Source organism: Pleurodeles waltl, chromosome 12 (genome assembly GCF_031143425.1).
Source record: "Pleurodeles waltl isolate 20211129_DDA chromosome 12, aPleWal1.hap1.20221129, whole genome shotgun sequence".
In the NCBI taxonomy this organism is placed as follows: Eukaryota; Metazoa; Chordata; class Amphibia; order Caudata; family Salamandridae; genus Pleurodeles; species Pleurodeles waltl.
This window is the reverse complement of record NC_090451.1, coordinates 653,343,271-653,356,180: the sequence shown is the minus strand read 5'-3', so window position 1 is coordinate 653,356,180 and position 12,910 is coordinate 653,343,271. Positions and strand designations below refer to the sequence as shown.

Here is a 12,910-nt window from a genome sequence, read left to right as displayed (position 1 = left end):
CGTATTGCTATTGCAAAGATGGTGGTTCTTCCGAAGTTTTTGTACTTATTTGTGAGTCTCCCTCTCCCACTTCCGAGAAGCTACCTAAGGCGTCTGCGCTCAGCACTGATCTGCCTGGTGTGGGCGGGCTGACGCGCGCGCATTTCATGGGAGAGGTTGACGTTGCCGTTCGAACTAGGTGGGCTCGCTGCGCCGGATATGGAACTGTACTATCTATGCGCTCAGGCGCACTTTGCGTATTACTGGCTGAATCCTATCCGTTATCTGCCGCACTTGGCGCCTGAGAGCGACTGTGTGGCCAGACGACCTGGCGAGGGCATTTGGTGGACGTGTTCCGTCCCGGGTGCGGGGGATTGACACGGTGGCATGTACGATGCGGGCGTAGGGTATGTTGATGCGGCGGTCCGGGGTTGCGGTCCCGTGCGCTCCTTCCTTGCCGGTAATGGCGATAGCCGACGGGCAGTTGTACCGTGACGGTGGAGTACGTGGGTTTCTCTGAGATGCTGGCCTAACCGAGATGAGAGATTGGATGGTGGATGGTCGCTTGCTTGATGTATCTGAGATACTGGCTGGTCGCGAGTGCACGGTGCTTCAGCGTATGTATGTGATCCGAGTTCGTTCTTTTTTGCGGAGCCGATTGTGGAGTTCGGATGAGGCCCCGGTGGAGTTCCGCACGCTGGAGGTCCTCTGCTGTGCGCGGTCGCCTAATAGGCTGGTCACCAAATTATATAACTATGCAGGAGCAGAGGAATAATCTCCGGGAGCCATCTAGGCTCGCGTGGGAAGCGGACCTGGGAGAGTCCATCTCGGAGGCTCTGTGGCGTGCCTGCTGTGCGCATATGAGAGTGTTGACACCAAATTACAGGTTTAGACTGCTGCATTTTAAATTTTTGCACAGACTATATTATACCCCAGTGTGGCTGCACTCCTTGGGGTTGCGCGAAGATGCGCGCTGTGTACGCTGCCGGGCGCCGGAGGCTGGTTTTTTACATTTGGCGTGGGAGTGTGCAGATGTTTACGCCTTCTGGGTGGCAGTTTTCAATGCAATCTCTGAAATGGTCGAAATAGAAATTCCTGCCACTCCTAGAACCGCGCTGCTTGGGTGCGTGGAGGACATCAGGGCAACACACAGACGCTTGGTGGGCCTACTATTGTTGTTGGCCAAGCGTAGAGTGGCCATGTGCTGGGGCGGGGCGAGAGTGCCGCGCCGTTCTGAATGGTTAAGTGATGCTGCTTTTTGTCATGATCAGCTTATGGTCTTCTGGAGCTTGATGCCTAAAGGGTCTAGACCCAAAGACATTTGGGCCCCGTTGAATAACTTCTTAGCGGCCCAAGACAAGTGAGTGATATAACCAAAGAAGCCCGGACTGAGTTACTGACCCCTCTGTATGTACACCAGGAAAGGTGAATAGCTGTCGATGTCTGGCTGTATTCCCCACCTGCCTCTTCCGTTTGTATCTGTTGATGTCCCTTATTCTGCTGTATGTTATCACTACTGCATCTCTGCCAGAAAGCTGCCCCGTGGTAATTCGGTACGGATCTCGTCCCCAATTAATGGATGGGAAATTTAGAAGGACAAACTGGATTTTAATGATCAATGTGTACCTGTCTGATTTCTCCTGCACGAAATGTATGTTAATATTGCAGTGGGTGGCTATTGCTCTTTAGATGTGCTGCTTTGAAGGGACTGTTGCTTTACTTTCATATGTTTAATATGATAAAATCAATAAAAATAAATAAAAAAAAGGTAGATTGCCAATGCTATTTTTGGTTCCAGGCAGTGGAGTCGCTCCTCTACCTTAGAAGCATGCGAGTGTGTATAAAAAGTAGGCAAGGTGATGGATTGACCTACATGGAATGGCATGACCACTTTCTGCAGAAAGGAGGCCTGAGTGCAAAGCACCACTTTGTTAGTATCGATGGAAAGGTAGGGCGGCTTAGATGACAATGCCTGCAGCTCACTCACCATGCAGGTAGATGTGATGGCCACAATGAAGGCTGCTTTCAAAGTGATATGCTTGAGAGGACACTTGTGGAGAGACTGGAAAGGAGGGCACATCAGAAATGTCACAACCAAATTCAAGTCCCATTGGGGCATAATGAATGGAGACAGACGGAACATGAGTAAGGCCTTTAGGGAACCCATTTACAATGGGAGAATTAAACAAGGAAGGTTGATCAGGCAACCGTAAAAAAAAAAAAAAAGAAAAAAAACACACACAACATAGATTGCCGACAAATTGCCTGTGAGAGTGCCCATAGCAGAACCCTGCTATGCCGAAGAAAATATAAACAAAACCTCAGAAAGAGGTGCAGAGAGGGGGGTAAAAAAATCTGTCTGTGCACCATGCCACAAATGTTTCCAGTGACATGTGTATACCGTATTGGTGGAGGCATGTCTGGCTGCCAAGATTACATTACAGACTTCGGATGAAAGGTTAAAAGCGGTCAACTGCTGCCGCTCAATCTTCATACAAGAAGGCGGAGACTGGACATGTTCGGTGGAGAACTCACCCGTACAACAGAAGATTCTTCCGAAGGGACAGTCTGATCAGAGGATTGATGGTCCTGCTCAGTAGCTTGAGACACAAAACTCTTCATGCCATGTCCAGAGCCACAAGGATTACTTGGGCCCGGTCGTTCTTGATATCCTGGAGAACTCTGAGCAGAAGTGGTATGGGCAGAAAGGAGTATGGAAGACCCGAGTACCCCTGCAGATGAAAAGCATCGCCAAGCAATTGCCGCCTTAGAAACTCCAACATGCATTACTGCGGACACTGTGCGTTCTCTGCGGAGGCAAACGGATCTAACCAAGGCTCTACCTACTGCTGTAAGAGACCTTGCGCCACCATCTGATAGAGATGCCATTCGTGATCGACTAAGCATTGTCAGCTGAGTTTGTCCGCCCAGACGTTCAGAGCAAGCCAGATGTTGAACCACTAGGGAAGTGCCCTGTTCCAGTCATATCCAGAAGCGCAGAGCCTCTTGACAAAGTGTCCATGACCCCACCCGCTTGTTGCACCACAAATCAGTGGTTGTATCCCTCAATAACTGCACTACTTTTCCTTTGAGAGAGGGAAGAAATGCTTTCAATGCTAGTCTGATTGCCCAAGGCTCCAACAGGTTGATGTGGAGTCCAGATGCCGCCAGAGACCAGATGCCTCGGACCTTCACCTCTCCCAGGTGGCTGCTCCATCCCAGGAGTGACAAATCCATCACTACTGTCAGATTTGGTTGGGGAAGGGAGAGGGATCTGCTTCTCACTCAATTGTGGTTCGTTAGCCACCACTGCAGATCTTGTGCAGTTCCCTCAGAGACCTGGATCATGTCAGAGAGATTACCCTGATGCTGCACCCACCGGAGCTTCAGGTCCCACTACAGAGCCCGCATCACCAGCAGGATGCCATGAAGCCCAGCAGCCTCAGTCATTCTCATCGAAATCCAGGATAGAGAATAATCATCGGTATAATAGCCTGAATATCCTGGACTTGCCATTCAGGAGGAACAAGAACAACAACAAAAATGTCCCTCCATATATTGGCCTATGTTTCTCTGATAAAATCGTGGCTGAGTTGACTGCTGTTCGCTGGAACCATGATACTGCTAAGTTTAGCAAATGAGGTGTTATTGCTATTGGATGGAATCATTTGGTCCTACACAAGACACAAAAATATTTCCTTTTGGAATTGTGGTAGCTGGTGCTCGGGCTTGCGGCGGGATGTTTCTAAATTCTGCTAGGAGATCAAGGTGACAATACTCTAGGTTGTCAGGTTCAGTGCGGTCAGGCTCAACGACTGACGGTTGTGGTGCAGAATGTCTCCATTGTACCTGGTGAGTGGCCTGGGATGCATCTTCAATGGTATTGAGGGTGTGTCGAGATTTTCAGGATTTCCATGAATCCGTACCGGAGAGGCCAGGCTGTGTTAGACAAAATCAGGGCACAATGGTCTGTCTTCACTTTCCTCAGAACATCAGGTAAAACTGTGTAAAGGCATAGGCAAAGACGCTGGACATCCGATTGAAAAAGCATGGTCCTTGGACCGGGGTTGCCCAAACAGTAGGTGTAATACAGGCATTTCTTATTAATCTGGGTGGCAAACAAACCCAGAGTAGGTTGACCACTTTTGTAGAAAATGTAATCGACATGGTCTTTGTGGAGAACCATTTGTGACGTCTGACTGAGTGCATCGGCCTGATTGTTATGCCATCGTGGAAGAATCTACGCAGAAATGTCCACATGATGGGAGATGGCTCAGTCCCATAGTGACAATGCCTCTTCTGAGGGAGGCTGGGACATTTTTGTTCCTTATTAAACAATGTAACATCGATGTGGAGCTGGCTGTTCTTCAGAGAACTGCTTGACCTACTATCCTTGGAAGAAATGCTTGGAGACCAAGTCTTAAGGCCTGTAGATCAAGGATGTCTATGTGAAGCTTCCTTTGTTTGTATGACCATAATCCTCTTGTCCACGGTTCATAAATGTGAGCTCAGTAGCCCCGTGTAGGCATCTGTTGTAAGCATCACTCTTTCCAGTGTAGGATGGAAGGGAAACCCTGCGTTGAGTTTCTTAGGCATCTGTCACCTTATCAGCACCTGCTTCAGACTCCTTGTGACTTGCACTAGGTCATCTCATGAGCCATGGATTTGGTTCAATTGGCTGTCCAGTTCATGTTGCATGGGACACATCCGAAACCTACAGCGCCTTGAGACCCTATGGGTGATTAGCCACGCTTTACAATTCCTTGATTGTTTGATTGACAACAGGGTATAAGATCTACGTATGAAGACATCCAACCCAGCAGAGATTTATATTGTCTTACTCTCACTGATGTTTGAGAGAGAAGGTCTTTGTCACAGGCTGGAGCTGTTTAATGTTTCCTCAGAGGGAAAGCTTTTCCCAACTGTGTGTTCAGATTAGCTCCCAAGAACTATAATTTTCTTTGGGGTTCTGTGGATGACTTGTCAATGCTCAGTGTCAATCTGTATCTGTAAAAAAGAGGGATGCATGGACTGGTCAAAATGTTGGCTTTTATTTGATTGGCTTTTACATGCCAGTCGTCCAAGTAGGGGTATACTTGGTGACCATGACATCTGAGGGAAGCAGCAACTGGCACTAGGCACTTGGAAAAAATAAATCTGCAGTGCTGACTTGAGACCAAATGAAAGCGCTTTGAATTATTTGAGTGTTATCATGTGGAAGGTTTGCTTTTGGAAAAACGTGGGTTGAGGCCTATGATAGATCTCTATTGACCGGTTTTCATTACTATGAAGAATCTGGAGCAGAATCCTTGATTATTTTGGGCTACTAGAACTGTTTTGATTGCACCTTTGAGGAGGAGGAGAATTTCCTTTTACAGTTCCCTACAATGAAGAAGGTGTTCCTTGCTGGGTGACCTTATGTTACACTAACAGTTTCGAACAGAGATAAATTCAAACATTATTTCTTCAACAATAACATCTTACTGCACAAGCTGTATTCAGAAAAAAATAGTTATTTCAATAATAGTGCTATAAAGCAGAGATGTAACGTACTGAGACAGGTATTTTGATGTATGTGTGAGTTAGTATGTGTTACACAGTGAAACAGTGCGTGGATGAGCACTCATGGAATCGCCTCTGAAGAGGAGGCATCCACCATGGCAGGAAGGAATTTGTATTTCTCCAACACACAGAGGGCCAACCACCCCACTTCAGGGTACCTGATGGAAAGATACTTAAAATGTCACAGTAAATGCTTTTGCATATGGTAAAGGAAATAAACCTGTTGCTTATGTGGGTCATCCATATAGATTTTTGTCTGATCACAAGTAGTGCAGGCCTTGTAAGAGACTTCTCCTCTCCATCAGGCAGTGTGACAGATGGTAGAGGAAAAATCTCCCTGGCCTAGCAAATAGAGCAATTTTCCTAAGATACAGCTAGTCTGAAAGCTGAAGTTAGGGCTGGTTGAGTCCCAGGGTAGACCATAAATGGTAACAGGAGAAGGTCATTGAAAGACTGGGTCAGATCTCTGCCTTGGGACTAACTTACAGACAACATGCAGTAGACTGAGCTGTTATGGTGGCCTCTAGGGCAAGTAGGAGAGATGGTAAGGCCATCTCAATGGCTGAAAATTAGGTACTTCAAATGATGAAGATCTGCTACTAAAAAACACTTTTGTTGAGGCATATGGCCATTTTAAATGCTATTTAAGATTATCAGAGTTCCCAGCCTGATGATGGGAAATTACTCAAGCATGTCAATTTATGAAAGATCCAATGCTGGAGAAAGTACATTATACAGTACATAAAGAGGGACATAATAAATCACTTTAAACAGAATGTGCAAATGCTGGATTGTTTGTCAAGTAGTTAAAAATAATAAAAACAAAATAACCACTGTAGGTATTTTAAGATACCTATGATGCGCCCCACTGCCCTCTGTGGGACGTGTATCTTCTCTGTCACCTTGACATTCTCAGCCAGGATCTGGTGTATTGCAGCTTTGGCTTTGCACACCTGGACAGGAAAGCCACTGATGAGCAGCACACGTTCTCCTTCAGGTTCCTCTGAGTCTTCTACATCAATGCGGGCACCAGTATCCTTTCTTAACTACAGGCACAGAAAGGAACACTCACATACTGGCAGGCATGAGCGGGCACTCATTGATGCAATGCACAGGTTGACAAAAGTGGATTAAAATTGCCTGTAATTAAAGGGGTGGAGAACAAACTGGATCTGCTGAAAAAAAATGTTTATCGCAATCAAATAATGGCCATGCACACGTGCAATTAAATTTTAACTAGGCAACTGTCCAACATGGAAAGAAACAAAGCAACTGCAATCCAGTCAACAATACAGAGCAGTAGGGGATGGTATCAGTACTGTGTGGGTGAACAGAAGAGGAAATTGGAAAAACATACCACGACTGATGAGGGCATATTTAATCTAATAAAGGTATTCAACAGTCGCACTCTCTTGACACATCCAGACAAATATTAACAATAAAGACTATGGCCGAGCAAATAAACATAGGCTGGGCTTCAGAATGAGAAATTTGAGTTGATCTCTAGATCACAAACATATTTCCGTTGTTGCAAGCAAGATACCAATTTGACGGCAAGCTGGTGCTGCTTATTTGCGATTTCTACTGTAAACATTATAAAACTTCTCCCCGCTGGAGATTTCAGGACATGTTCCTATTGAAACTATACTAAATTAAAATAAGGCATTAAGAGCATTACATCAAAAGGCTAGATCAAATGAAGACTGTGTTCTTCTTCCACCAGTGTTTGGAATACCAACGAGTATTTCAGAACATGTGTGCCAAGCGATCAGTCAGTTATTTTATAACCTCTCTCCCATCTCTTCCCCACTAAAATTGCCACTGCTCTTTGCTCTTGATTACCTTAATTAGAAACTAGAACTGCTTGTACAGCGACACTGGCTGCAATAGGCTTGCACTTCCACATCTAAAGACCTTACATTCATTTGTTCAAACCAACCTTCTCACTAGAACATGTAAAAGATGATGCAGCACTTAGCTAGGAAAAGTCTTAGTTGCTAGCAACCTGTTTTACAACACTGGAGGTTAATAAACATTAAGCATACATACATTTCTTCAGCATTGTTAGTTTTCAGAGATTCAGATGTTTGAATTATGTTCTGTTGTCAGCCTGTGAAGCCTTGGTAATCCATGTTAAGACATGAGTATTCAATAGGGCAACCAACACTGTCAACACATTGAAAACATCCACAGGCTACAAGAAGTCCATCCACCTTCTTTTATGATCCAAACTCTGGCCAATGAGTCGGAGAGATGCAGATTTTCATTCTTCTCCAGAGGCTCCAACTATCAGATTCTCACAGCTCAGCTGAACAAACTGGTAGCCTCATTAATCGGGAGGGAGCTAGTAACAAGTCAGTTTATGTATGATAGCGAAGGTGGTTGCATAGCACCGTTTTTCCAACTACTGTTTCAGTCTTCAACTGAACAGTGAAGCAGTACTGCTTGCTGAAGGAGTGTGCTGAAATATAGGTTACTGCCTTGCAAACATCTTTAAAAGGGTACAGCTGTGGCCACCATAACTCTAATGGAGTGTGCTCAAATCTTGTATCACACCAGACAGCCGGCCTGGACATGGCAAAATGGGATGCAAGGAGTGAGGACATGGCCAAAATGGAGCCGCGCACGGAGGCCTTGTGACTGAGGCTCCAATCTGACTCGGGGCCCAGTGTCAAAGCGAAGGCCGCCCCTGAAAGGTGCTTAATGGGCCAGCACCATAACAGACGCCTTGGCCCCGGAAGGGACCGGTCAAACAGTCTGTGTAGAAATGTCGCACCCGCACAAGTGTGACGTGTCTACGTTAATAAAGCCGGCCAAGTTATATCCACTAATGTGTGCACAGTGCTTGGTTCTCTTTTGAACGCCACCGGCGGGGCAAAACTTAGAAATATAAAATACTGGAGTGAGACAAGTGCAGGAGTGATCTATTCTGCACACATGTTGTCGGCAGCAGGCCAATCACAGCTCCGAGGGCCCGTTCCTGATGGGAGGCACTTGAGCAGTAACTAGAGCATACTTGGGCAGAGAGAAAAGAGCAGAGGGCAGTGCTTGTGGCCTGTGCTGATCTGCCAGTGAGCACGACCAGCGGAGGCTGACGGCGCAGCGCAGTGAGCTTTCATCCTTCACCTGTGCCGCCCAGAGAGTGGCCTATTGGCGTGCTCTGGACAATCCTCCAACACTGGGAAGAACCTGCGTCTTTCCCATGTGTGCCTCTGAACACCAGGGCTCCAGTGCTGCGATCACTGCTTCCTTCATTGGTCATGGGCCTGACGGCAGCACTGGGCTGAATAAGGAGACACCACCACTCAACCTGACTGAATAGCAGCCCCTCGGGGCAAGGGGGGGGGGGGGGGGGGGGGGGGGCTCCAACGCCCTGCACATTGCTGCACTAGACGTGCGCTCAGTGCTTAATTCGTGCTTGCTGTTTCTGGTGCGGAGCACCAGCACTTATTTTTGAGGGCCAGCACATATTTTTCTGCCTCAAGCATTTACTGTGAGCAAAAGACACATATGGGAAAGACGGAGGAAGAGAAAAACAAGAAGGCTTCACAATGGGATAAAGGAGAAAGCTGCTAGAGTGAGCTAAAGGGGCATGTAGTGGCTTTAAAAGGATTGAAGAGGCCAGAGATGGCTTTAGGATTACGCTGCCTCAGTATTCCGAGCTCGCACATATAATTGCAGCAGCCGGGTGGTTAAGAGGAGGGCTTTGGGCACCGGCACGTTTTTATTTCTATTAAGCACTGTATGCGCCGCTTCATTGGCAAGAAGAACGAGTTACTTACCATCGGTAATTACTTTTCTGGTGGATACATTAGCTACCTGTGGATTCCTCACCTAATGAATACTCCCATGGCGCCAGCATTCGACGGAAATCTTCTTCCTAGCTTCTGCACGTCGACGAGGACGTCACATTAACCCACGTGACGCCGTCTGACGTCATACAGGCAATAAGAGGTCCTCGCCGACGTGCCGACGTCAGTACCAACATTTTTTACGTGCATGAGAACAATAACCCAATGCAATGAAAGAGCAAGGCAACATCCCATAACATTGTAAATCACACAACATTGCAATAAAATGGCTATAGATTTAATATAACTCCTTTTTTTTTTTTTTAAACAAATATATACTAATTATGTATATACACAAAGATATAGATATATATATACACAAATATCCATATATACAAAATCTATTGCAGTCTTGAAGACCAATAGGAGCGCACTCAAGGATTACTTGGTAAGACCAAAAAGGCAACGGGGAGGCGGGTGGGACCGTGAGGAATCCACAGGTAGCCAATGTATCCACCAGAAAAGTCGTTACCGAAGTTAAGTAACTCGTTCTTCTGATGGATACAACTACCTGTGGATTCCTCACCTAATGAATAGAGTCCCAAAGCAATACCACTCCCGGTGGTGGGTGCCTAAATGGTCAAACCAAGAAATCCTGCAGCACTGACCGTGCAAAATGGCCGTCCCTTCTGACCTCAGAGTCCAAACAGTAATGCTTCGCAAAAGTATGAAGGGACGACCAAGTTGCGGCCTTGCAGATGTCGACCACAGGAACACCTCTGGCCAAGGCCGAAGTGGCTGACTTAGCCCAGGTTGAATGAGCTCTAATGCCATCAGGAGGATCCTTCTTTGCTAAAGAGTAACATATTTTAATGCAAAGAACAACCCACCTGGAGAGTGTTCTCTTGTGGACTGCCTTTCCTCTCCTCTTGCCCACGTATCCGACGTACAGCTGATCCTCAAGCCTGAAGTCCTTCGTTCTATCAATGTAGAAGCTTAACGCCCTCTTTGGGTCCAAGCTATGTAGTCCCTCTTCCTCCTTTGAAGGATGAGGCGGAGGATAGAACGTGGACAAAGTAATTGTCTGGGCCAAATGGAAGGGTGAAACAACCTACGGGAGAAAGCAGCCTTGGTCCTCAACACCACCTTATCCCCATAAAAGTTTGGATAAGGGGGTTTTACTGAAAAGGCCTGCAACTCACTCACTCTCCTTGCAGATGTTATAGCCACCAAGAAGACTGTCTTAATAACTAAATACCTTAAGGGGCAAGAATGCATAGGCTCAAAAGGGGACCCCATAAGGAAAGTCAGGACCAAGGACAAATCCCATTGAGGCATAACGAATGGTTTTGGAGGATATTTATTTAGAAGACCTTTCAAGAATCTGAGAACAATAGGGGACTTAAATAACGATGGTTGGTCTGGAAGACAAATGAAGGCTGACAGGGCAGACAAATAACCTTTAATGGTAGCCACTGCACAACTTTTCTGCGCTAGAGACAGAGCAAAAGACAAAACATCTGACAGATGAGCATGTAAGGGATCAATCTGTCTCTCTCCACACCACATAACAAATTGAGACCACCTATTAGCGTAGATAGATTTAGTGGAGTGTCGCCTGGCCGCTAATATAACATCCACTACATCAGGCGGGAGAGAGAAGGAACTCAGGTTGCCCCGCTCAATCTCCAGGCATGTAGGTGCAGACTCTGGAGGTTGGGGTGTAAAACCTGCCCCTGCGACTGCGAGAGGAGGTCTGCCCTGAGAGGGAGACGGAGCAGAGGGCATAGTGAGAGTTGGAGAAGGTCGGAGTACCACACCCTCCTTGGCCAATCCGGAGCTATTAAGATGACTTGGGCCCGGTCTTGGTGAATCTTCCTCAACACTCGAGGAATCCAGGGTATGGGGGGGAAACGCGTAAAGGAACTGACCGCACCAGGTTATCTGAAACGCGTCCCCCAACGCTCCCTGCATCGGATACTGGAGGCTGCAGAATAACGGACAATGCGCGTTCTCCAGAGTGGCAAACAAATCTATCCGAGGAAACCCCCACATCTGGAAGATTAAACGGACTTGATCTGGATGGAGACGCCACTCGTGGTCGGCCGAGAAATGGCGACAGACTGTCCGCACGTACATTCAAGACCCCGGGCAGATGATTTGCTACCAAGCAAATCTGATGGTCCTGTGCCCAGGACCATAGTCGAAGAGCTTCTCTGCAGAGAAGGTACGACCCTACTCCTCCCTGCTTGTTTATGTACCACACTGCGGTAGTATTGTCCGTCAGGACCTGTACCGACTGACCACGAAGGGAAGGGAGGAAGACCTTGAGAGCCAGACGTACAGCCCGCAACTCCAACAGATTGATATGAAAAATCTGTTCCTCTGGAGACCAAAGCCCTTTGATCTCCAGATCCCCCAGATGAGCTCCCCACCCTAGAGTGGAAGCATCCTTTATGACCGTGGTCACTGGTGGTGACTGCGCGAACGGCTTTCCTTGTGAAAGATTGTTGCCCGCAATCCACCACTTCAAGTCCACAGCAGCATCTCTGGAGATCTTGACAGCACCTTCTAGATCTCCTTTGTGTTGAGACCACTGCCTTCGGAGGCACCAATGAAGAGCCCTCATATGCCAGCGAGCATGCGTGACCAACAGTATGCAGGAGGCAAACAGACCGAGCAGACGAAGGACCTTGAGGACTGGAACTACCGCTCCATTTCGAAACATTGGAACCAACTCCTGAATATCTTGAATCCGCTGAGGCGGAGGAAAGGCTTGATTCAATGTTGTATCCACTACTGCCCCTATGAACAGGATGCGCTGAGAGGGCTCCAGGTGAGATTTGGGCACGTTCACCGAAAAGCCCAGGTCGAACAACAACTGGGTTGTTGACTACAGATGATGCAACACAAGCTCCGGAGACTTGGCTTTGATCAACCAGTCGTCCAAGTAAGGGAATACTGCTATACCCTTCCTTCTGAGCTCTGCCGCAACCACTGACATCACCTTCGTGAAGACTCGAGGTGCTGAAGTAAGACCAAACGAGAGGACCGCAAACTGATAGTGCTGCGACCCTACCACAAACCGGAGATACTTCCTGTGCGACTTGAGTATCGGGATATGAAAATAAGCATCCTGCAAGTCGACAGACACCATCCAATCTTCTTTGTTCAACGCCAAAAGCACCTGAGCTAGGGTCAGCATCTTGAACTTTTCCTGTTTGAGGAACCAATTCAAGATCCTCAGATCCAGGATTGGTCTCAACCGACCATCCTTCTTGGGAATCAGGAAGTACCTTGAGTAACAACCTCGACCCCTTTCCTGCTCTGGGACCAACTCCACCGCGCCCTTTGAAAGGAGGACTTGAACCTCCTGTTCTAACAACAGGAGGTGTTCTTCTGAACAATAAGATGGGCGGGGCGGGATGGGGGGCGGAAACTCCCGAAAGGGAAGGGTGTAGCCTTTTCCCACAATACTGATAACCCAAGTGTCCGATGTAATAGTCTCCCACTTGTGGAGAAAATGCCGTAACCTCCCCCCTACAGGAGAGGAGTGAGTGGGAAATGGTGGAAGCCTA

At 47.3% G+C, this 12,910-nt stretch overlaps 1 protein-coding gene across 6 annotated transcripts in view; it reads right to left on the bottom strand.

Moving 5' to 3' along the window:
* TDRKH (tudor and KH domain containing) overlaps positions 1-12,910 on the bottom strand; it is a 445,279-nt gene that overhangs the window by 374,297 nt on the left and 58,072 nt on the right. For all 6 annotated transcript variants that reach the window (XM_069218300.1, XM_069218302.1, XM_069218305.1 and 3 more), the window contains exon 4: positions 6,395-6,587. In XM_069218300.1, coding sequence (XP_069074401.1) covers positions 6,395-6,587 — 193 coding nt within the window. The remainder of the gene's footprint in view (positions 1-6,394; positions 6,588-12,910) is intronic.